At 40.3% G+C, this 26,147-nt stretch overlaps 1 protein-coding gene across 3 annotated transcripts in view; it reads right to left on the bottom strand.

Annotated features, from left to right (window-relative positions):
* ARAP3 (ArfGAP with RhoGAP domain, ankyrin repeat and PH domain 3) overlaps positions 1-26,147 on the bottom strand; it is a 188,443-nt gene that overhangs the window by 38,118 nt on the left and 124,178 nt on the right. For all 3 annotated transcript variants that reach the window (XM_058174610.1, XM_058174612.1, XM_058174613.1), the window contains 3 exons: positions 22,928-23,010; positions 21,886-21,921; positions 7,776-7,839 (listed from right to left, as the gene is read on the bottom strand). In XM_058174610.1, the coding sequence (XP_058030593.1) occupies positions 7,776-7,839; positions 21,886-21,921; positions 22,928-23,010 (183 nt within the window). The remainder of the gene's footprint in view (positions 1-7,775; positions 7,840-21,885; positions 21,922-22,927; positions 23,011-26,147) is intronic.

Raw genomic sequence — 26,147 nt, 5'->3', positions numbered from 1 at the left:
AGTTAACGAAAATAGAGGGAATTAAAATTAGACAATATGAGTACAAAGTTAGAGCTTTTGCAGACGACTGAGTGTTTACTTTAACAAATCCTATAAATTCAAGTAGATCTTTGTTGGAAACAATTGATAAATATGGAAAGGTATCAGGATTTAAAATAAATCAGAATAAAACAAAAGTGATAATCAAAAATATGTCTAAACAACAGAAACAAAAACTAGAGGAAATAACAGGATTTGAGGTAGTAAAAAAGGTTAAATACTTAGGGGTTTATATTAGCTCATCGAACAAGAAACTTTATAAGAATAATTATGACTTGCTATGGCAAAAAGTTCAAAATGATATGAGTGTCTGGAAAAAATTGCAGCTGTCGCTATTGGGGAGGATTGCGGCTATCAAAATGAATGTGTTACCTAGATTTTAGTTTCTGTTCCAGATGATACCAAGAATTAAGTAAGATAAAAATTTGGAGGATTGGCAGATTGGGATTAATAAATTTATATGGCAAGGTAAAAAGGCGAGGGTTAAAATGGAAATAATTCAGGACTCACGGGAAAGAGGTGGCCTAAAAATGCCTAATTTTAAACTATATTATGAAGCAGTAGCCCTTTCAGTAATAAGTGACTGGTTTAATTTAACGGAGGAAAGAAATTTGAATATAGAAGGTTATGACTTGTTATATGGATGGCATGCGTATTTATTTTATGAAAAAAAAGTGGATAGGGCTTTTAAGAATCATGTGTTGAGAAGTGCTCTTCTGCGGGTCTAGAAAAAATATTCTTATAAACTAGACTATAAGATTCCTATATGGGTGAGCCCCAGACATGCAATAGAGAATATAAATATAGAACAGAAACAGGAAATGATTACTTATAAAGAATTTTTGTATGCTGAAGGAGGTAGATTGCAATTAAAATCACTACAGGTATTAAATGAAGAAGGGAGGAATTATACTTGGTTTCAATATGGGCAACTAAGTGCTAGATGGAAAGAAGATCAAAAAATTGGTATAATGCAAAGGGAGGTTTTCACCAGATTGGACTTAAGGGAAGCCTATTACCGGGTCCGCATCAAGGAAGGTGATGAATGGAAAACGGCTTTCAACTGCCCCTTGGGCAGTTTCCAATACCGTATCATGCCTTTTGGCCTCCAAGGGACTCCAGCTGTTTTTATGCAACTAATTAATGAAACCCTGCACCCCCATCTCTACAATGGGGTTCTTGTCTACTTAGATGATATTCTTATCTACACAAACAATATCGAAGAACACATCAAATTGGTCAGACAAGTCCTTAAAAAGCTCCTAGCGGCCAAGCTATATGTCAAACTTTCCAAATGTGAATTCCATAAGGAATCCCTAGACTACCTATGTTACCGGATATCAAACAAAGGTATCGAAATGGACCCAGGAAAAGTAAAAGCGGTGTTGGATTGGCAACTGCCACGCACACGTAAGCAACTTCAAAGTTTCTTGGGATTTGCGAATTTTTACCGCAAATTCATTCCTTCTTTCGCAGAAGTAGCTCTACCATTAACAGAATTGCTAAAAACTGGGCCATTACCCGCCAAACCCAAACCTACCCAACCCCTACCTTGGACAATGGACTGCCAACGTTCCTTTGAACACCTGAAATGCCTATTCTCCATGGAACCAATTCTTCAACACCCGGATCCAAATAAACCTTTTGTGGTCCAAGCTGATGCAAGTGATGTAGCAGTAGCCGCTGTCTTATTACAACGGAATACCGACAACAATCTAATGCCCTGCGCGTACGTGTCTAAGAAACTGACGGACACTGAACGCAGATGGGCAGTTTGGGAAAAGGAAGCCTTTGCAGTGCACTGGGCACTCCTCTCCTGGAGACACTTCCTTGAAGGGGGAAAAGAACCATTCGAGGTGTGGACCGACCACAAAAACCTCGAATACTTGAAAACCCCTCGAAAGCTTTCTCCCAAACAAGTTCGATGGGCTCAGTTTTTCAAACGGTTCCATTTCACCCTCAAATACATAATAAATAATAAATTTATTATTAAATTTAATAAAGCAAATTAGAAATCAGACCCAGGAGCATATAAAGAGATTGTATAATGTGTTGCTTGAAATAGATTTGGAAAAGGATTTGGTAAAGGACTGTTATGATAAAATGGGCACAGAATATTCAGGAACCAATAATGTTGGAAACATGGGAGAAAATCTGGGTTAGAAATGTTAAGCACAGAATTTAAGGGAAAATTTTTATAAGATGTTTTATAGATGGCACTTAGATCCCAAAAAATTATCATGTATGTATCCTGATATCCAAGCGAAATGTTGGAGGTGTGACTGTGATGATGCTACATATTTTCATATTTGGTGGACTTGCAAGAAAATTAAGGCCTTTTGGATAAGAATTTGGTGGATGAGTCCTGTGGGAGATAGGGCGGTATATAAATTTGAACAATAAATAAATAAATAAATAAGATTATTCAAAATGTCCTGAAGAAGAAGATAAAGTTCCTGCCGCAATTTTTCCTTTTGGGAATTATAACGGACTGTGCAGGGATTGAGACTAAATTGATTTTGAACTTAATAACAGCAGCAAGGCTGTTGATTGGACAATATTGGAAGAAAAAAGAGTTACCTACAATAGAAGAAACTAACTTACTAACTTGGCTGAGATGGCTAAAATCTCAGCTTTTTTGAAAGACAACACGAAGGAAAGATATTTAATTGAATGGAAAAAATGGATTGATTATTTACAAAACAGATATCAGATTAAGAAATATTAGATTGCCTTTGAATAATTAGGAAGTATTATTTTATGTAATGGGTGGGTTGGGAAATGAAAAGATTTGGATGAGGTTAATTGGATTAGAAGGGAAAAATTTACTCTATGTTTGGTTTATGTATAACAATACCTTGTGATTGACCCGGGAAGCCGGGGGGGTGTGTGAAGGGAGGGGGGAAGGGGGTTTTGTGGGGGGAGGGGGGGGAAAAGGGGGAAAAATGTTTTTGCTTGTTAAAACTTTTTCAATTAAAAAAAATGCAGAAAAGATGGGCATCACGCAGCCGACTGCTGCTTGAAGACACTGACCTGAAAACCAGACCGCTTGTCAAGTCGGAAGCCAGCAAAAGTCACCCCACGTGGGAAGGACACCACACTGAGAAGTGGGGAAGCTGTGGAGTTCTGCCCCATAGCAAAACTGGGAGAAGGAACTTCAGTCCCATCAGAGGAGGACCCCGGCCCCTTTGAAAGTGACTCTGAAGATGGCCCTCAGGTAAGTGAACCAGTTGAACTGCCCCTAAGAGTATTCATCCCCAGCTGGAAAAAAAGAGTAAAATTCTCAGCCCTTCTAGACTCAGGATACACTAGGCGCCTGATAAGTCCAATTCTGATTGGGAGACTAGGCATTCACCTGTGGAAGCTAAAGAACCCAATTGTGTTGTGTCAGCTACCTGGGTCAGTCAGGTGGGGAGTCAGCCACCTTTGCTACAAAGCTCCTGGAAATAGCCATGGGGGCTCACAACGAGAGACTCATATTCATAATGACACCAGGAATGGAGAGGCCAATGGTTCTAGGGCTCACCTGGCTGAAGTGGTAGAACCCCTGAGTAGACTGGAAGGAGGGGACCCCAAGATTCCAGTGGGAGTGACTGGATCAGATGACTGCAGGGAGGAGCAGGGGAAAACACAAAGAAAGAAATGACCACTGACAGGAAGGGTGAGCCGCTGCAGGGCATCCTCCGAGAATACAGAGACCTAATCGAGGTGTTCAGCGAAGAGGGCTCTGATGAGCTTCCTCCCCATCATCCCACAGACTGTGCCATTGAAATACTCACAGGGGAGAAACTACCAAAGCAAAAAATATACTGCATATCCCTGAGGAAGTTCAATGAATTGCAAGCTTTCATAGATATGAACCTAGCTCACGGCTTCATCCAACCAACCCAACCCAAAATAGCAGCCCCAGTGCTGTTCTGGGAAACAAAAGTGGAATCTTTGTACATGCGTGGATTATAGGGGTCTGAATGCAGTTAGCATGGAAAATGTGTATCCTCTTCCCCTGATGAAGGATATGCTGGCCCACCTCTCCAAGAGGAAGATTTTCTCAAAACTGGACTTGTGGGAAGCCTATGACAGGATCAGGATTAGAGAAGGGGATGAATGGAAAACTGCCTTCAACAGCCCTGTGGGGTGTTGCCAGTTCAACATGCTCCCATTTGGCCTGCAGGGTGACTCAGCAGTTTTCATGCAGTTAATAAACAAAGGGCAAACAAAGTGCTCCATGAGCACCTCTACAAGGGAGTTTGGTGTATTTAGATGATATTTTAATCTACACTGAAATCAAAGTGGAACATGTAAAACTTGTCCATGGGGTCCTAAACAAACTCCACACTGCAAAGTTTTATGTGAAGTCAAAATGCAAATTTCACAATGAAAGGAGAGACTTCTTAGGTTACAGAATCTCCCATGAAGGAGTGGAATTGGACCAGGAGAAAGTACAGGCAGTGGTTGAATGGTCGAATGGTCGAATGGGCCTCTCCCCACACTTCGTAGACAGCTATGAAGTTTTCTGGGGTTTGTTAACTTCTACCGGCAATTTATCCCGGCATTTGTCCAAATTGCTTTCCCAATCACCAACCTGTTAAAAACCAAGGGGAGTGATAAAGCCAAACCGAGGCAACCTCTGAACTGGACCTTGGAATGTGAAGTGGCATTCCAAATCTAAAGAGATTGTTTTTGACAGAACCAGTGCTGAATCACTCAGACCCAGAGAAACCTTTTGACCCTGGCTCCATACAATTCCCCCTCCCAGTTTCCCATAGTAGAAAATGTGGCAGGCCTGAAGATCCAGCAAAAAAAATAGCTTCCAGGCCTGACAACAATGCAATGAACTGAGTGGGATGGCCAAAGGGAAAAAAATGATATTAAAACTATTTCCCCCTTTTTCTTTTCCCAATTTATATACCAACAATTTCCCTGGTTATTTGCAAATTTTACTTATTGTATTGCATTATTTTGTGTATTGCATAATTCATTTATACCTCCATTTGTTTTACTGTTAACAAAGACAATTGCTGTTATAAAAGTTTAATTTGTTGTGAAATAATTTGGGGAATTTAAAAAAAATTCTTTCATTTTTATCAAATCTAAAAATTTGTGTTATCTCTTTTTTAGTTTCCTATTGTGCTGTATGAAATGTTCCCGCATAAAGAACTATAATTACATCCCAAACCATTCTTATATCTGTAGCTTTATTAAGATTCTTGTCAAAGAATTTGTTTAATTTTGTTTTAGTTTTCCACTACTGTTTCCTTTTTCTACAAAGTTTCATTTATCCTCCATCTGAAGGAATTTATTGTCCTTTTAAGTACAATTATTAATCAATAGGAAATCATTATCAAATGAAAGCAAAGGAACTATTTGCCACATGTTGCTCTAAAGTTTAAGAGTTCAGAAATATACAAATGAAGCATTCTGCCTGAACAGGACTGTAGATAAATTTATCTGAATCTTTCTCTTTTAAATATGTATTCCTCTTAATCTTTTCTCAGAACCTTTTTCCCATGATGTTTGAGACAGGCAGGCAACTTTCTATCAGTATGATTTGCTTGTCATCTAATTTTAGTAGTCTTGTTTTTCTAGTCCTCTTCCATGTAAGAGAAGAATGGGTGAGAATACCACCTGAGCCTCTTTGAGTTTTCTTCTTACAGCTTCAATAGTCATGTGTTTCTACATGGATTAATAGGAAGGAATAATTGTCAACGGATTTACAAGTTATTCTATCACTCTGATCACTGACCTTCAGTTTAGGCAAAAAGTACCTTTCATAAACCAGTCAGTGACTCTAGTTGGTATTTACTTTTCAGTTCTTTGGAACAGTAAATCACAATTACTGCAATTTTTTGTTTTCTTGTGAGGTGCAGTATATCTCTTCTGCTCTTGCAGTATATCTCTTCTGTTCAATAAACCAGTCTTGTCTCCTGTTCCTCAGGGTCTTTTCTTTTTCTTTTTCTTCTTTTTTTTCCTGAAGGCTTGAAGCCAGTTTCTTCTGCAAGAGTCTGTTTTTTAGTTCCAGTGGTATAAAGTACATTCTGCATCTCTCGCTTTTGTGACAGACTATTGTCCATTGAATGTATTCCTTTGTTTGATTCTTAATTACAGAGAGTTCCTTTGTCTTCCAATTCCTGTTATAGCACCAACTTTTTCTGATCTATAAATATTTACCTCATTGCCATTCACTATTCCAGTTCTTTAATGTTTTCTTCAAGGTCTTGCTTCCAGTTCATGCCAGGTTGTTTATAGGCAGGAACTCTATAAGCCCTGAAAGTTATGACTGTCCAGTCTAATTTATTTATTGATCTTCATCTTCAGTTGTTAAGATTCTGCCTTTTATGCTTTTTATTTTATGCTTCTTCTTTTCTCAGGTTCTTAGGTTAGCTAATTACCACAGTCCATTTAGAGAGAAAATTTGTTAAGAATATTCCTGCTGAACTCTCCTAATTCTTGTCTACTTGCCCTTTTCACTTGCAATGTGCTTGCTCTCTAGGATTAATTGCCTTATTATCCATCTACAGTTACGAGTTCTATAATGAATATGAAGCAATCCTTTGTAATTAGAAGCTACTAAGACAATGTCCTTCACCCCTATCCTTTATAGCTGAACACTATCTCTAAGAACATACTGCTTTTCTGGTTACCCTCTATTCCTTGCCTCTTCTTTCTGTTGAATTATATTAGTAAACTGCTTTTTGCTCTCCCTATTTAACATAACATAACATCAGAGTTGGAAGGGACCTTGGAGGCCTTCTAGTCCAACCCCCTGCCCAGGCAGGAAACCCTACACCATCTCAGTCAGATGGTTATCCAACATTTTCTTAAAAATTTCCAGTGTTTACTTACTTAGTGAGCCAGCATAACTAGTACTACATTGTTATTTAAAGGAACAAACATAAATCTGACCCCTTGCAATTTTCTACACTCTCCAATTAATCTTCAAGTTGGCCATTTTTTGATTAAAAATGTCCAATGGTGATTTCATTGCAAAACATCCAAGTTAGAATCAATAGAGAGATGCATTTATATGCAACAATTTATATATACAAGGACAAAAGTATATATGTAAGGTGAAAGGGAAGTATTTATTTCTGAGCCTTTTATTTTCATACTTGAAATCTGATGATGTATGACTAGGATTCATTTTGTCCATGGCTCTCCTTTTCTGTCAGCAATTAAAGTACATTTCATTAAGAAAAGTATAACAATAATTGATGGTGTTGGCTGCAATGGCAAAATTGACCACTTCAATTAAAGTAAAGATAAGTACTTTTGTTTTCACATGGAGACTGCTTCTGAACTTCATGCTTGATGTGGAAAATAATGAAACTCTGACTTTGAGTTTTACCAATTATACTGATAGATTTTTATAGAAATGGCTTGTTCATATTATTATAAAAAAGCAAAAAAAATGTGTTTTGATGTTAATGCCTTATTATACTATAATAGAGAGAGTTGGAAGTAAATATTACTGTTTCTTTTTTTTCTTTCCTCTCTTCTCTTTTCCTTTCCAATCTCCCTATTTACTTTGTATTTTGTATTTTATGATACTTTATAATTCAATAAAAATGTTGACTATAAAGAAAAGTATAATAATAACCTTTATCCAGGAAACTTCCTTTCTGGAGTTGAATCAGCATATTCAAGCTATCACTATCATATTACCTTCATAATCAATTATGCGTATCTTATTAATAGAGCATGACTAATTATGTATATTCCCTTTTTTCATTACTTACCTGAGTTTTCAGAATACTGGTGACCCAGTCCCATAGCTCAGATTGCTCCGTGCATGTTAAATACCTACAGAATAAACACTTGACAATTACTGTCAGTTCTGGTGATCTTTGTCTCATTAACTTCTTTAATTCAACAAATAGTATAGGATTCAGCAGCGCAGCTAAAAAAAGTCTGAGTTTTTCCAGAGAAAGAACTCACTAATGGAACATGAGAAGTGCCCAGCAGTTTCTAAAAGCAGCCAAGAAAATAACTATTATTGCTGACCTTTATGCACATGAATAGTATTCCAATTTTTTTTCTGAACTTGTAGTTAAAACTTTCTTTTATTAAAGATTAAAGGAAACTTCCCCCTCAAAGTTGTCAAATTTCTTGATCCAAAGGTTTCTAATAAGTTAAAGCTAGTTAATGAGCTATTTTCTTAAGTGATTAGAAGGAAGTTATGTGAACTTAGTGTCCTTTCAAAGCTGCAACTGTTGTTTGAACAAGATAGCTATTTTCTTGTCTCTAAATCCACTAAAGCTTGCTATTTTGCGGTCTGGAGCACTTCTATAATGGTATGTAGGAAAGATGCTGCTTACAGAATGGTCAGATAAGAGACAGCATAGCTCACAATTGGATAATGGGTGGGGCAGGAAGCTCTGAAGGGACCCTTCCTAATTTCTTGGCTGTAAAGATGATGGCAAGAAATTGTAGTTTCAGACTTTCAAGATTCTATTCATGTAGCTTTTCAATAAATTAGAATTAGCTTATCTGGTTGTATTTCTTGTTTGGTCTATCTGGTATGACTGAAATCAATTTTGCACATTTCCTTTATAGCTTTAAAAATTAGGGAGGGTTCTTTCTGAGCCTTTGCCCTGCCCATCCAGCTGCAGCTGCACGCTATGCTGTCCCTTATCTGACTGACCTAGGCAGCATCTCTTTGCTCCCTCTCCCAAGGTCCTTCCCACATACCATTACAACTTGTGGGAAATTAAAACTTTGATTTTAGAAAATTATGGACAGACTAAGGGGGCAGATAAATTTGAAATAAGAATGTGGAATTAATTATTAATTATTAATCCTTCCTGTGGAAACATGTTTTTGTTTTGAATTTTAAAAAAACCTTAAAATAAGATTTTAAAAATTGGACACTAGAGGGAACTAGAGGGTATTAAAGATTACAATTAATAAAACACATGCACTTGATGTAAAATTACAGAAAACAAAATATTCTAATGGACATATTGAAATATATTTTTGAACAATGGATTCAGATGATGTTTGCCTCTATGGAGACACTGTGTCTAAAAGTTGTTATGGAAGACCTAGCAAGATCTAGAATTGAACATAGATTTACAAATGACAGGCTACAAGAATGATATGGGAAAAGATGTTACATTGGACATACAAAAGTCATCAGCTGATGATCTAATAATTAAAAGGGATATAGAAACAATAAACCAAACAATGAACCAAGGACCACAACCTGGGTAATTTTTCTATTTTAAAGGATCTTTTGAGAAAGGACAAAGAAAATTGAAAAATAAAATCAAATTGTAGAAAAATATTTGAACAAACTTAAGATTAAGATTGCTAGAAATAAAAATAAGGAATATAAATCTGGTTTATTTTACCAAGGTTAAAATAAACATGTCGTTATCTCTGGTAATTTTTAGAATAAAATAAAATTCTTTGTAGAATAGAATTCTTTATTGGCCAAGTGTGTTTGGACACACAAGGAATTTGTCTCTGGTGTATAAGCTCACAATGTACATATAAAGAATAAGTAATAGGTCATAGATCTTAAATCATAGTTACAATCATTATTCATAAGTTATAAACAACAATTGATAAATCATAAGAAACCAATAGGAGATGATAGCAGGCAAGATGAGAAGATGAGAAAAGATGAGAAATGAGACAGTGCTGTGGTGAATTAACTGTTCTGCAGAGTGATAGCACAGGGGAAAAACTATCTTTGTGTCTAGTTGTTTTGGCATGCAGTGCTGTATAATTTCCTGAGAGGAGAAGTTGAAATAGATCATGTCCAGGATGTGAGGGGTCTGTAGTTATTTTCTCAGCCTTCTTTCTGGTTGATGCAGTATATAGATCCTCAATGGAAGGCAGGCTGGTTGCAATTGTTTTTTCTGCAGTCCTAACTTTCTGTTAAAATCCGTGTCTGTCCTGTTTCATTGCTGTGCCAAACCAGACAGTTATTGAGATACAATAATTTCTCTGTAGAACTGTATCAGCAGATCCTTGGGCAATCTGAGCTTTCTGAGTTGATGCGGGAAGAACATTCTTTATTGTGCCTTTTTAATGATGATTTTAATATTAGGTCTCTATTTCAAGTCTTGGTGGCTCAGCAGACTAAGTCTGTCTGTTATTAACACAGCTGCTTGCAATTACTGCAAGTTCAAGTCCCACCAGGTCCAAGGTTGACTCAGCCTTCCATCCTATATAAGGTAGGTAAAATGAAGACCCAGATTGTTGGGGGCAATAAAAGTTGACTTTGTGTATAATATACAAATGGATGAAGACTATTGCTTAACACAGTGTAAGCCGCCCTGAGTCTTCGGAGAAGGGCGAGATATAAATTCAAATAAAAAATAAATAATAGAATCTAGAAACTTGAAGGTCTCTACTGTTGATGCTGTGTTGCCTATCGTGTTTCCCTGTCTTATAGTTTTTTGAACCCTGAAATAAGCGCTTGGCCTTTTTGCCATGCACTCAAAAGCCCAATTGGGCTTATTATCAGGGGATGTCTTATTTTGGGGGAAACAGGGTAATATTGTAAGAGAAGGTAGAATAGGAGAGCTTCTTCTAAAAGCTTCTCCTATCATTTCTAAAATTTTAAGTGTTCAGTTCCAGGCTGTTCTTGTAAGGACCAGCTTCTCTCCCTGCCTTCCTAGAAAGTACGAACTCTTGAGAACTTTGTATTTCAAAAGGAATCTTTTATTGAAAGGGATGAAAGCAAGTCAAAACTCAAAACAGGCTCTGGGGTTCCTCAGGGCATGCAGTTCAGGATAAAGAAAATTAGAAACCCTAGCGGGGTGTTAAAAGCAGTCTTCTCTATGTCAGTGGAAGCACCAGTCAGGCATGAGTTAACACTCGTGTCTGGCTAATAGGACCGAGTCTGCTAATTCAATTAAGCCCCACCTCTTCCTCCTGTGTCCAGCTTTTCGACTCGGTCTTGGCACAGGTCAGACGTGTCTTTTCTTCTCCTTTTCCACTGATAAAGAGAATATTGCATTTTTTTTTTAAATTTGCATTTTAAAATCTGCAACCGGCTCCTGATCGTCGGGGGAGCCTTCTTCTGGCAAGAAGGGTTTTTAGCCTGATACCGCTGAAGACTGCATGGGCAGTGTTAGGACTGCTGGCTGGCAGCTCCTCCAGCCAAATTGGGGCTCGATCCCCCCCCGGCACCAAAACAGCTCCCTGCCTAAAGGGATGGCTTCGCTGCACTTGAAGGCATCCAGCATAGCAGCTGTTTGGTGCGAAGAAACCTACCGCGCTGAAATTAGTCATGCTTGTAGCCGCAAGGCTAGCAACTTTTGGGGGCACCCTTTTGGAGCTCTTCTCACCTTCTAGACCACAGGGAGCAGCGGATTGGGCCCAGGACCTGGGCACACATGAGTGGCACCCTCAATTTTTGTACTTTTGGAGCTTTCGGTTTCAGGGGAAGCTCATGGCCTAAATACAAGATGGCAGATGCCAGGAAATCTAGGGCCCGCAACGTGGCCTCCTCTAAGGGGCACAGCCACCATTCTTCAGACCCTGGGGAGGGCTGTTCCAGGGACCTTGCCCAGGATAAAATGCTGCTCGCTTCGCAGCCAATAGAGTATCAAGTTTTTCGATCAGACCGTGAAACCCACAGAGGTAGTGGAGTGGCTATCTTTTACAAAAAGTCACTGAATCTAAAAAATATTCAAATTGCACATAAAATTTCTGTTCCTGAAACTATTGTATGCGATCTGTCTCTTAACACCACACTTTGATTCTTACTATGCTACAGAGCCCTGACCACGACATTGCTCATGCAAACATGTTAACCACACTGCTAACATGGGCTACCTCTTGCCCATATCCTTTCATCTTCCTGGGTGATCTAAATCTACCGTCCATTAACTGGATAACAAATGAATGTACAACTGAACCGATCCATACTACAATGTACAACGCTGTTACAAACCTAGATCTTGAACAGCTAGTAACTAACAATACAAGACTCAACAACTGCCTTGACCTCATCTTCTGCAACAACACAAACTCAATTTATGGACTACAAATAAATGAACCCTTTTCTAACAGCGACCACTGCATGATAGACTTTTTTTCTCAATATACGCCCTTACATAAATCGTCATAATAACAGTATTCCAAACTACAATTTCAAAAAAGCCAACTATGACCTTATAAACAATGACCTCTCATTTCTTGACTGCCAAAATCTTTTCTCAACCTGTATCACTGTTGAAGACCACTATAAAGTTTTCCTACTTGAAGTCAATAGAGTCATTAAACTATACGTATCACAAACCACCACCAAAACCAGAAAAAACAAATTACCCATATCAATAAAAAAGCTTCAATCCAAAAAAAAAAAATCCCTCTGGAGAAGAAATAAAAAGGGCTATGTAGCAAATTTCAAAAACCTCTACAGAAATATATGTAACCAAATAAAAACTTAATGTACTAATTACCACACCAAACAAGAAGAAGACCTTCTATGCACAAATTCCAATCGTGCTTTTTATAATTTTGTGAATAATAAATTTAAAGACTCAAGATCCATCCCACCACTAAAAAATTATAACGGTAAAGAATGTAATGATGAAATAGTTAAAGGAAACTTCTTTAACACATTCTTTGGCTCAGTCTTTGTTAACAGTAATGGCTCTTACCTGATTTTCCCCAATCGTACCAAAAATGAGTACAACAATGAGTACAACGAACTAACACATATAGACTTCACAGAAGATAATGTTGAAAAAGCTCTTCACAAACTGAAACCATCTCTATCTATTGGGCCTGATGGACTTTGTGCATATTTCTTAGAAAAACTTTCCACTAATATAGCAGAACCCCTAAGCATAATCTTTGAAAAAGCTTTCACAACCAGTTCCCTTCCTAAACTTTGGTCACTAGCCACAGTCATCCCTGTCTTCAAAAAAGGAGACCCCAACCTAGTTGAAAATTACAAACCAATCTCTCTATGCTGCGTCACCTGCAAAGTAATGGAATCAATCATCAACCAATCCATTACCCTCCACCTAGGAACAAACAACCTACTCTCTAATAAACAATTTGGTTTCAGAAAAAAATTATCATGTAACTTACAACTTCTTCACTGCAAAACATATGGACTACGAATCTTGATCAAGGCAAAGCAATTGATGCAATCTACATAGACTTCTGTAAAGCTTTTGACTCAGTAGTAGATGATAAACTTCTCCTAAAACTAAAATCTTACGGTATTTCAGGACCCCTCCATAACCTGCTTTTCTATCAAACAGACAACAAGTGGTCAAAATTGGCAATGCTATATCAAATCCTGTTCCTGTCAAAAGTGTCGTTTCCCAAGGCAGCGTTCTTGGACCAACGCTCTTCATATTATACATCAACGATCTCTGCGACCATATCACAAGTAATTGTGTTCTCTTTGCTGACGATGTCAAACTATTTAACACCAACAACAACACAACTACCCTTCAAAAAGACCTTGACTTTTTATCCGAATGGTCTAAAACTTGGCAACTCCAAATCTCAACCAGCAAATGCTCAGTCTTACATATTGGAAAAAAGAACCCAAACACTAAGTACAAGCTTGATGGACATTACCTTACAGATGACCCTCATTCTGTTAAAGACCTTGGAGTTTTAATATCAAATGATCTAAGTGCCAAAGCCCACTGCAACTACATCACAAAAAAAACTCTAGGAGTTGTAAACTTAATCTTACGTAGCTTCTTTTCCAAAAATGCTACACTACTAACCAGACCATATAAAACATTTGCTAGACCAATTCTTGAATACAGCTTGCCTGTTTGGAACCCATACCACATTTCTGATATCAACACAATTGAACGTGTCCAGAAATATTTTACAAGAAGAGTTCTCCACTCCTCTGAATATAACAAAATACCTTATGCCACCAGACCTGAAATCCTGGGTTTAGAAAATTTAGAACTCCACCGCCTTGGACAGGACCTGTGTTTAACTCATAGAATCATCTATTACAATGTTCTTCCTGTTGAAAACTTCTTCAGCTTCAATCACAACAATATAAGAGCAAACAATAGATTTAAACTTAATGTTAACCGTTTCAATCTTGATTGCAGAAATATGACTTCTGTAACAGTGATTAATGCTTGGAACACGTTACCTGACTCTGTGGTCTCTTCTCAAAATCCCAAAAACTTTAACCAAAAATTATCTACTATTGACCTCACCCCGTTCCAAAGAGGTCTATAAGGAGCATGCATAAGAGCACAAAGATGCCTACCGTTCCCTGTCCTATTGTTCCATTATATCCAATTAATACAGTTATTGCATACTTATACTCATATATATGCTTATATGTTATATAGTTATTTCATGTTAATGCTTATATACACTGTTATGACAAAAATAAATAAATAAAATAAAATAAAATAAATCTTCCATCACATCCAGATACTTGCTCTGGCTCTGCCTATAACAAGCAGAGGCTCGCAACAAATGGCGCCTGGCCACTGCGCCCTATGTGGGTGACAAGCTATTTGGAGCACCCCTAGAACCAGTCCTCATTGAAACTTGGGACAAGAGGAAGATCTTACCATCGCTCTCTCGCAGGTCTGAAATTTGTCATTCATGGTCTCAGTCCTTTTGATCCATGGATGCTCCTTACTATCAACAGCGACCTCAACATCAATTTTTCTCCAGAGGTGGAACTCAAGACAACCAGGTCTGACAGGGGGCCAGTTTCACTTCCCGCAGATCTTCCCGGGGAGGGTGGGGCAGGGCCTTCAGACATTCCAAATGAGCCCCCTCGAGATCTTCCCATGTTATGTTTTCTTGAATTCTTGAATTATAGTCGGAGGTAGCCTGACACTTTGCTTCTCAATGGGATCTCATCACAGGGGATGCATGGGTCAGGGAGACGTCTCGTACGGTCTCTCTTTAGAGTTCTCCTCCATTCCCCCCAAGATTTTCGTACCATGTCCTGTCTCTTGCAATAGGTCGAGCCGTTTGCTCATTGAGGAGGCTATCCAACATCTCCTCTCTATAGAGGCGGTTCAGCCTGTCCCAGTAGATCAAAGGGGAGATGGTTTCTACTCACGCCTCTTTGTGGTGCGAAAATCTTCAGGGGGTTGGAGGGCAATTCTAGATTTAAAATCCTTGAACCGGTATGTCATCTACCGCCAGTTCAAAATGCATTCCCTTCACTCCATTCTCGAATGTGTCCAGCCTGGAGATTTCCTTTTGTCTATTGATTTGACGGAAGCATATCTCCACGTCGCCATTCACCCCTCCTTCCACAAATATCTCAGGTTCACTTATGTAGGTAGACACTACCAATACAAGGCTTTGCCCTTTGGTCTTTCTTCAGCCCCAAGGGTCTTCACCAAGATCATGGCCACCCTTATGGCACATATCAGATCCATTCCCATTCGCATTCAAGTTCATTTGGACAACATTCTTATCCTTTCCCACTCAGATAAGTTGGCCAAGCGAGACCTAGACACCACCATTCAGGTCCTCCAATGCCATGGCTTTTCCATTAACTGGATGAAAAGCCACCTATCCCCATCCACCACCATAGTCCATTTGGGTGTGGAGATTAACGCAGTCCAGTCCATGGTTTCCCTGTCCAGGAAATGCTAGTCCAGTCTTTCCAGACTGGCTCTCAGATGCTTTCACCAGCCCTCTCCCACACTTTTCCAACTATCTCAATTGTTGGGCAAAATGGTCTCAACCTTTGGTCTCGTCTCCACAGCAGATTGTTGCAGTGGTTTCTCCTCCCTCATCAACGGGCCCATCGCAGCACTTCTCTGGTGCGCATTATTGTTGTGACCCAGGTTCCTGGACTCGGACTCCTGAACTCGGATGATTCAGAAAGTGAGAAAGAAGACCTGGCAAGGCCTGCTTCTCCTGGGCCCTCTCCCTCCCTGGCACCCACCCAAAGGGAGGAGGAGGGGCCGGCAAGGCCTGATTCTCCTGGGCCTTCTTCTGATTTGGCAACGCCCCAAGAACAATTTTGGCTTGATGCAAGACTGCGCAGACGTGATCAGCGCGCGCAGCAGAGGAGGCGTTGGGACAAAGTCAAAGAATGATGAGTCACGCAGTGACACCCACAGAGGCTATAAAAGCAGGAGGGGGGACTTCTTGGCTTTTTGTCTTGGACAAAGCAGTGAATTTGCGTGGGCAAACTGTTTCAATGGAGGGAAGAATATCTTAGTAAGTAACTCCGGCCTCATCTATTATTTCCTAGTTATCTCCAGAGACTTGGCAGGCCCGTCAGTAGACGTGGCCAGAACATTTATCTATGTAAATAAACTAGAAAAGAAGGCCTTTGACTGACTCTTTGTTGGGAGTATTGGGGGAGGGAAACAGAACAGTTATACTTCCCCCAGATGTCAGGGACTCCCTCCGTTGGTGGACTTCCAGCGCCATAGGCAAGGGCTCCATCCTCCTCGAGCCACGCAGGGTGACTCTCACCACAGACCCTAGCTTATCCAGTTGGGGGACGCACATAGAAAATCAGATGGCTCAAGGCTTGTGGTCCCCATCAGAGGCCACCCTCAATATCAACATCCTCAAACTCAGAGCCTCTACCTAGCCCTCCTCCATTTCCAACCCCTGGTGTTGGGTCAAGACGTGTTGGTGAGGACAGACAATGTCACAGCAAAGGCCCATATCATTTGGATGGGAGGCACACATTCCAAGGGCCTCATGCAAGAATCCCTTCGACTAGGACAATGGGCGGAATCTCATCTAAGGTCCATCTCTGCGATCCACATCTCAGGCCAGATAAATCTCCAAGCAGATTCCCTCAGCTGCTCCTTGGTCGATCCAGCAGAGTGGTCTGTTTCCCAAACCTTATTCAGGGAAATCACAGCTCGATTCAGAACTCCTCAGGTGGATCTATTCGCCTCCAGCAGCAATCACCAGGTCCCTCGATTTTTCACTTGATACCCGGCCCATGGAGTGGAAGCAATAGATGCTCTCCAATCCCCCTGGCCTCCAGGGCTTCTTTACGCCTTTCCCCCGATTCCCCTAATCCCCAGGGTAATCAACAGGATCTTACACCACCAAGCGAACATCATTCTGGCTGCGCCGCACTGGCCATGGAGGCCATGGTTCGCAGACCTGGTGTCACTTTCAGTGAGCCAGCCATGGCAGATCCCGGACAGCATAGTGGCCCTAGTCCAGGGGCCCCTCTCCCATCCGAACCCACAATGGTTCCACCTAACCGTTTGGAGGTTGAGAGGAGTCGCCTAAAACATACAAATCTCCATGATCGGATTATCTTTACCATTCAAGCTGCTTGTAGACACTCCACCAAATGCATTTATGAAGTCACATGGCAGGCGTTTATCACATGGTGCGGCACTCACGCTGTTTCTCCAACTTCAGCTTCAATATATTCATTCCTCATTTTTCTCCAGGACGGAATGGAAAAGGGGGCTTTCCCCCAATACGTTACGGAGACAAGTGGCAGCCCTTTCATCTGTATTCAGCAACAACTCCATGAACCCCATTTCCAAACATCCTCTCATTCGTCAGTTTTTACGAGGAGCCACCAATCTGCGTCCACCAATGGTCCACAGGTTTCCTACTTGGCAACTTAACACAGTTCTCAGGGCCTTGACTAGACACCCTTTCGAGCCCTTGAGGGAAATTTCCTCTGCTTCCTTTCGCTTAAAGTCATTTTTCTTATTGCCATAACCTCAGCACGCCGAGTGTCGGAGTTAGCAGCCCTCTCAGTAAAAAGAGACCTCTGCATTTTCCACAGTAATAGGGTGATGCTTCGTTTAGAGCCCACATTCCTCCCCAAGATCAATAGCCTGTTCCACCGCTCACAAGAAATTGTTCTGCTGGACTTCTGTCCTTCTCCCACTCATCGCCTGGAGTTCCAGTGGCACATGCTGGATGTACGTAGGGCTCTTCGTATCTATATCGCCCACACGGCTACGATATGAAAAACAGAGGCCCTGTTCATTTCCTTTCAACCCTCCTTAGGAGCCAAGGTTACTTCCAGCACATTAGGATGGTGGATTAGAGCTACCATCGCTACGCCTACCAACAGCAGGCTCTTCCGGTTCCACGTAATATCACAGCGCACTCCACGTGGAGTGTGGCCACCCAAGCATCTTTGGAAGAGGTTTGCAGAGCTGCTACATGGTCGACGCCTACACCCTTCATCTGACACTATAAGTTGGGTGCCTATGCATTGGCCGAAGCAGCGTTTGGCAGATGGATGTTGCAACAGGTTCTTCCTGATGACTCCGAGACCAGCCGGGACAGCTCCCACCCATAAGAACATTGAGCTTTGGTATGTCCCATGCCTGATTGGTTCTTTCCACTGACATAGAGAATGGACATTGGCTTACCTGAAACATCCTTTCTTCGAGAAGTGGAAACACCAGTCAGCCCCACCCTCATTGGCGCCTAGCCTAGGTTGGTCGGGGGGGTAGATTCTAATTCTTTTTCGTTTCAGATCGAAACATCAGTCTGCTTCTCAACCTTGCCGAAAAGCTGGACACAGGAGGAAGAGGCGGGGCTTAATTGAATAGCAGACTCAGTCCTATTAGCCAGACACGAGAGTTAACCTATGCCTGACTGGTGTTTCCACTTCTCGAAGAAAGGGCATCTCAGGTAAGCCAACGTCCATTCCATTCATCCCCTTCCCTAATTCTGATGCATTATTACACCTCTCGTAAATCCAGCTTTGGAAAGATTTTTCCTTTAGAGAGGTGAGGTAGCATGTCCTTCATGAGGGGGAGTGGGTACATATTTTCCATGCTGATCGTATTTAGATTATGGTAGTCAATGCAGAGGTGTAAAAAGCCATCTTTCTTTTTGTGGAATAACACTAGGGCTGCTATTTTTGGTTGGTGGGTTCGATGAAGCCTCTTTTTAGATTTTTGTTGATAAGCGCTGTGCGTTTGTCTAGTTGTCTGGGGTACATGCAGTACATTTTTGGTTTTGGAAATTTAGTCCCTTGTAGGATCTCAATGGCACAGTCCGTAGCACAATGGGGTGGAAGTTCATCAGACACTCCTCGCTAAATACCTCAGCCAAATCCTGGTATTCTTTGGGGATGCTAGTGGGTTCAGCAGGGTGGCCAGTCATTGCTGTTTCCCTGTTTTCCTTTCCTTCCTCTTTCACATTCATGAAAGTTACATGCCCCTGGCATTTTATGGTTCCTCTCTTCAAGTTTATTTTAAGGTTCCACTTCTGCAACCACGTTAGTCCTAGGACTAGTGGCCATTCCATAAGATGAGGTGAGACTGGTGGCAGTGGGTGGAACTGCATCCCTCCATCTGCCAGACACCCATCAAAGTTGCGCAGGGAAGGGGAGGGGCATTCCGCCTGGCTTGTAGGATACATGGGGCAGCTCCAATGGAAGGAAAGGTAGTGGGGGCTGCTAGGTAGCAGCCTGGGCTTGGCTAGAGATGCCAAAGGTGGCATGGGCAGTATGACTCCACTTGCTCTGCTTGCGAAGAGGTCCTGGCAGGGCAGTGGCAGGGGAAAGCACTCTGGAGGTCATATGATAAATCTGAGCTGATTTGCCCTCGCCAGACAGGGGCAGCTCAATGGAAGGAAAGGTAGTGGGGGCTGCTAGGTAGCAGCCTGGGCTTGGCTAGAGATGCCAAAGGTGGCATGGGCAGTATGACTCCACTTGCTCTGCTTGCGAAGAGGTCCTGGCAGGGCAGTGGCAGGGGAAAGCACTCTGGAGGTCATATGATAAATCTGAGCTGATTTGCCCTGCGCCAGACAGGGGCAGCTCAGCAGGGTGCCCAAAAGCAGCACAGCCAGGAGGGCGAAGAACCCCCATGAGGCCAGCAGCAGCAGGTGTAGGGAAAAGGTGTGGGGGAGGCAGGCCCGATGTGCTGCACGGCCTTTTGCCCTGTTGTGGCTGCGGGCAAGCGGAGAGACTGTGGGCCGGATTGACACCCAATTTATCTGAGGCAGTAATTCTGACACATAGCAGCATCATTAACAGGCAGATGCTGTGGGGTGGGGAGCCAATCCCAACATGCCACAGAGCCTTGTGCCTTGTCATCGCAGAAGCCTGAGCAAAACCCGAACTCCAGGCTTGGTGGCGTGCAAACTGTACACTTGCTGCCTCCTGTGCTGGCCATGCTTACCCCCGCCCCGGGCTGATGATGATCTTCACTAGGGCTTATTTTTGGGGTAGGGCTTATATTCAGTTCACACTTAAAAATCAAGCTAGAGTATATTTTCGGGATAGGTCTTATTTTTGGAAAAACATGGTAGCTGCACCATAGGGCCTGTTTATCTACCTCTTGTCTATATACAGATTCATCATCATTTCAAATGAAATTAGTTACTGTTTTATTATCTGCAAACTTCAGTATTTTAACAGCGGGATCCTTTGGGATGCAGTCATTGGTGTATACAGAGAAACTGATCAAGGGGAGATTCAATCTAGAACTAAGGAGAAATGTTCTGACAGTGAGAACAATCAATCAATGGAACAGCTTGCCTTTGGAAGTTCTGGGTGCTTCATCACTGGAGGCCTTCAAGAAGAGACTGGACAACCGTTTGTCAAATAGAGCGAGGGGAAGGGAGATTTTCTTACTCCATGATTCCTGAGTCTCTAATAAATGCCTCCTTGCTTGCCCCTCCTTTTTCTCTTGTTTCTCTTCTGCCTTTTTCTAATTGCCATGTTAACTGCTATTCCCTCAGTCAGAATTTCCTCCATGTTTGAAAAGAAGGGAAGAATAAACCTAGAAAGGTGCTCATTATTAAAAGTCCACTACCTGATTGTCAAAACCTCATCTCTTGAGTATGAAATTTGTGAGAGTCACAGAAAATAATAGAAAACATCAGTACTACTACTGATAGATTTTTGCTGATGTCAGGATTGAAGTAAATATGCTTTATGGATTTGTTTATAGATAAAAATGGGATGTAAGGAAAAAGCATCTGTTGATTTTAAGAAAAGGCGATAAGTTACTAAAATTGTTTATACATGAAGATAGGAAATAACTTCTTTATATATTACTTTTCTTTTTATTATATTCTTATTTTTCTTTCTTTTCTAATTATATTTTTCCTTGTTTCTTTCTTTTCTGTACATTCTATCTTTTAAAATTTGTATTAGTTTTTATTGTTGTTTTTATTTATTTGAATTCTATAGTCACTCATCTGAACAAGTAACTCTAGGTGGCATACATCATAAAAAAAATGAAAACAATACAAAATAAATATACTAACATATTTATATTATAAATTATAATATTTAGTAAAAATATTTTTTTTAAAAAGGAAGTCATGAATGATCATCATCCTGGAGATGTTGCAGTTCTCCCACCTTTAGCTTATCAAAGAAACTATGTATTCAAACTTCTTTAAACTCTTCTACCACAGCATAATAAACTACATCTCTGAAAGTAAAAAATAGTATAACTTCATTGTTTCCATCTCTTAAAGTTGAATATTTACTATTTATATTACCTACATCTCCAGTGTAACCAGGATCAAAATATGGTAAGGAAATTATTTACCATTGTATAAATGAGATGAAACAAAATTTGTGAATTCTACTGTCATTTCTTTCTCAACTTCTCTGTGCTTGAGATGAGAAAAGCACCAAGAAGAAAGAACAAACCAAATGGTAGAAATAAACATGGTCAGCACTTGAGCAGGGGCTTGGACTAGAAGACCTCCAAAATACCTTCCAATTCTATTATTCTGTATTCTTATAATGGATAGTCTTAGGTATGCATTGTATGATTCAAGTCCCAAACTACCCAACCTCAGAATTTTTTCTAGATAATATTGTAGATAATATTGGGTTATAATGCACTGTATTTTAAGTTGTATGTTTAATTTTAGGTGCAGAATTATATAACTTTAGGTTTATATTCACTTCATGTTTTTGTGAAATATACTCACAATTGCTGTTTTTGAAGAATTAAAGTAAAGCCCCATCTGTAATAGTGAGAAATACGGTATTATTATAATTTAAACAAACTAATGAGCTGAAACTAAACACATCTGGAGCTATTCTATAGGCACTTAAATAAACAACCACATCCCCAAAACCTGTAATCCCTAAATTCTTGATAGAAGATTTTGTTGATAGTAATGCTTTTTGTGTGTGTGTGTGTGTGTGTGTGTAAAGGTTGGAGCGATAAAAGGTACCCTGAGCTTTGCAGGTAATTAAGAGATTTCATTCCTTAAAACTTCTCTCTGTCCCCAAATCAGGTTGATTTTTCCTGTTTTGGACATACTTTAAGGTGCCTGACCATCTTCTGTACCACATACAAGGCACAAAGGCAAAGGATGATTCTAAGGAACAGAAAAAGTTGCCTTCTCAAATACAAAGAAGCTAAGAATGTATCTTCACAGAGAAGTACAAAAGCTTTCCACATGTCTTGTCCCTTTGCTTTTTTTTTGTTTGCTGTTGTTTCATTTCATGTATTAAATTATGGCAAATATATATTAAGGCTTCTAGGAAGAACTAGAACTTATTATGTTCTGTGCATAAACTACAGATAGTCTTGGTTTTGACAGTTGAAAGTTACAAAGGCACTGAAAAAAGTGACTGATAACCATTTTTCACATTTCAAACTATTGCAGCAGCATCATGGTCACATGATCAAAATTCAGACGCTTGGCAACTGACTCGTATTTATGACAGCTGCAGTGTCTCGGGGCTTTTCATGACTTTCTGACAAACCAGGTCAAAGGAGAAGCCAGATTCACTTAACAACATTACTAATTTAACAATAATGCAATAATTCACTTAACAATTATAGAAAGAAAGGTCATAAAATGGGACAAAATTCACTTAACAACTGTCTCACTTAACAACAGAAAATTTGGGCTCAATAAGTTGAGGACCATCAGTATAAAGAATAGTAATCAGTGCTTGGACAATTTTGACATTTAGATATCTACCAAGCTGTAAATATTGCATCCGATAGCCACTTGCCGTGAAGGTGGTTTCAGTTTTTTTCGGATCCCCAGGTAAACCTTGGCCATATCCAGTAGCCACTCTCGTTCTGGCTTGACACTCTAGAGGTATACAATAGAAAGACAATCCTCAATTCATAGATATAAAGAAAGGGTTACAGTGTAAATCAGGATTATTTTGTCCATCTTTATTTCACTACATCTAGGACATTTGACTAGACAATTAGTATTAAAGCTTAATGAAATGGAAATACTTTTTCCTTATACAAGCACACTTGAAATAGCTTTAGTCACTTGCATATGTAATCTACTATGCCAATTCAGCAAAAACCCAAGACTACTTCCTGGGTTCTTGAGAAAGACAACATTCAACTTAGGGACTTAACTTTTCTATTTCTTTACTTTTATTTAAAATGCTCTTGTTCAATAACCTAAGATTACTTTTTGTCATAGGATTCATTTCCATAGGATGCCTCAGCCAAGACCCACAAATTAAATTTGTAGTGCCATATGAAAGAAGAGACCCCAGAGTATCTTGCACTATCTTGCAGCACTGTAGCCAGGATTTGCAACAGCCTGCCAATTAAGATACACACAGGTGTGGGTCTGAGTGAAACTGGGCTCCCCAGTCATGACAAATCCCATGGATACCTATACCAATGTCTTTTTGACTAATAGGGAGCAACTGGGATGACTTCAGATACATGTTCAGAAGATAGTCATCCGGGCACAGTGGAAAGACATAGAGGAGCTCTTGGGACATTTCATTTTTAGGGCAGTCTCACCTGAGACTTTGTGGGGACCCAGGAGATGTATTAACTCAGATTATGGTTGGCAACAATGTAAAGCTGCCTATTGGAGAGTGACAAAACTTGCAGTGATTTTGTAAGTTCACAGCAAACAGCTAGGGACAAAGCTGGATTGCAAATTCCATCAAAAAGGAACCCATTGACTGGGGAAATTGCTAGAACTTCCTGTCTTTCTCTTTGTGCTCCTGGTAAATATTAAATAATGACAGTGCAACAAGCAAGAGAAAATAACTTCTGAGACTGAGATCTCACAGAACAAGGAATTCCCCCACAAATGCAAGCAATTATCAGGAAATGGGCTGGGGGGGGAACCAATTTCTTGCAGGTCTCATTGTTTCCAGCAGTTCTTTGTTCAGTCATGTGTAAGCTTATCTGATGCTATTCATGTATAACCAGATCTGTACTATGTGACTTTGGTTTGTTCTGGTTTTTTCATTTATATTTCTTCATCTTGATCTTATTTAGCCTCTTTTCATATATTGAAAAGTTTGACTGATGTTTTATCTGGCTCTTTAAGAGGTTCATTGCTACTGGGATCAAAGAAGAGAACTTGTCAAGGATGTCAGAATATTCCTAAACTGGTATAGACATAGCAACAGGTCAGCCATTGGGGACTGGCTGGAATAGGACATGGTAACAAGGTCAGTCAATATAACTAAGTTGCATAGCAACTAAGTCAGCCAATGACGGGTTTTTGGGAGCTGAAACAGCTTGGAGCCTGGGCTTGTCTTAGGCTTAGTTTAACTGCCCTGTATTGAGGAGGTTCTCTTTGTCTGTATTAAGCTCTGAGTCTGCTGTTGGAACTGAAAGCAAACTCTCCTCTCTACCATGTTGGAAGAATCTGATATTGGTATTGTATATTTATCTTCATGTGTTATATGTATATAAAGAAGTTAATGAATCCAGCTGAATCAGTTATCTCTGTGTGCTTTCTGGATTTGATTGTTTCTGCAACAAACTCTGACAAAGGACTACAGACTTGATTCAGTGAAGACTCTAGATTGAGGATGGCCTATGTGATCATAAGGGAAACAGAAAATCATACTGTCACAGAATCATAGCATTAGAGCAGATGATGTAGGCTATTGAATCCAATCCCCTCCATGGTACAGGATTCCAGAATAAAGCATTCCGGAGAGATGGCTATGCAGCATCTAATTGAATCCATCCAATGAAAGATATCATGACAATCTGTTTCGTTAATTGGTTCCACTACTAAATTTTGTATTGGCTGGAAGCTTTTTATGACATTCAACCAGAATCTACTTTTCTGTAACTTAAATCCATTATTTCATGTCCTATATTATAACTGAAAAGAAAATAGATCTTGATATTTTATATGTTATTCTTTCAAGTATTCCAAAAGTGTTATCATATTTCCCCCTTCAGTCATCTTTTTTGGAAGTTAACCATTACCAACTTCTTTCATTGACTCTCAAAGGATTTGGTTTCCAGTCTCTTGATAATCCTCAGTGTACTTCTCTGAACCTGTTTCAATTGGTGAAGCTCTGGTGAAGCTCTGGTGAAGCTCTGGTGAAGACTAAGCAGAGCTGGAAAGTGGGGAAAATTTTTTGACAGGACTGGAAGGCAACTGTGAAAACCCTGACCTGGGAGAGGAACAAGAAGTTCTACCAACCTGAAGAAAGAATCAGAGAATCACAGCTGAGCCTGTCACCTGCCTTAAGACAGCCACACAAAGGCTGGCACCACTGTTCTGATCCTCCAAGAGACAGAGGGAATGTCCAATGCCAAGGGATTGGCCCCAATAGTCTCTTGGTATCAGAAAATCAGAGGAAGCACTAACAGAAGTGATCCAGAAGATCCAGAGCCAAGCCATGCCACCCGGGGGGGGGGGGGCTCCTGATATGACCATTGAAGATGGCACGAACTCATTGAAGAAATGCTTGGAGACCTCTTGGCCCAGTCTCCCATGGAGCAGCCCATTTATTTATTATTTATTTATTTATTTAATTCGATTTTTATACCGCCCTTCTCCCGAAGGACTCAGGGTGGTGTACAGCCAAATAAAAATCCACAATATACACTTTAAAACAAGACTAAAACAAAACATATTACAAGATGGCCAAAATTTAAAACAGTTTAAAACCCTAAAATATAAATAGCCCCAATTAAAATTTAGTAAAACTTCTAAGCCACTCCCGCTTGAATAAATAGGTGCGTTTTCAGCTCACGGCAAAAAGTCTGAAGATCAGGCACTTGACGTAAAGCAGGGGGAAGTTCGTTCCAAAGCGTAGGAGCTCCAACAGAGAAGGCCCTACCCCTGGGGGCCGCCAGCCGACATTGTTTGGCGGACGGCACCCTGAGAAGGCCCTCTCTGTGTGAGCGTACGGGTCGATGGGAGGCATAGGGTAACAGCAGGCGGTCCCGTAAGTACCCGGGCCCTAAGCCATGGAGCGCTTTAAAGGTGGT

Source organism: Ahaetulla prasina, chromosome 3 (assembly GCF_028640845.1).
Source record: "Ahaetulla prasina isolate Xishuangbanna chromosome 3, ASM2864084v1, whole genome shotgun sequence".
Lineage (NCBI taxonomy): Eukaryota > Metazoa > Chordata > Lepidosauria > Squamata > Colubridae > Ahaetulla > Ahaetulla prasina.
This window is presented reverse-complemented; position numbering and strand designations above follow the sequence as displayed.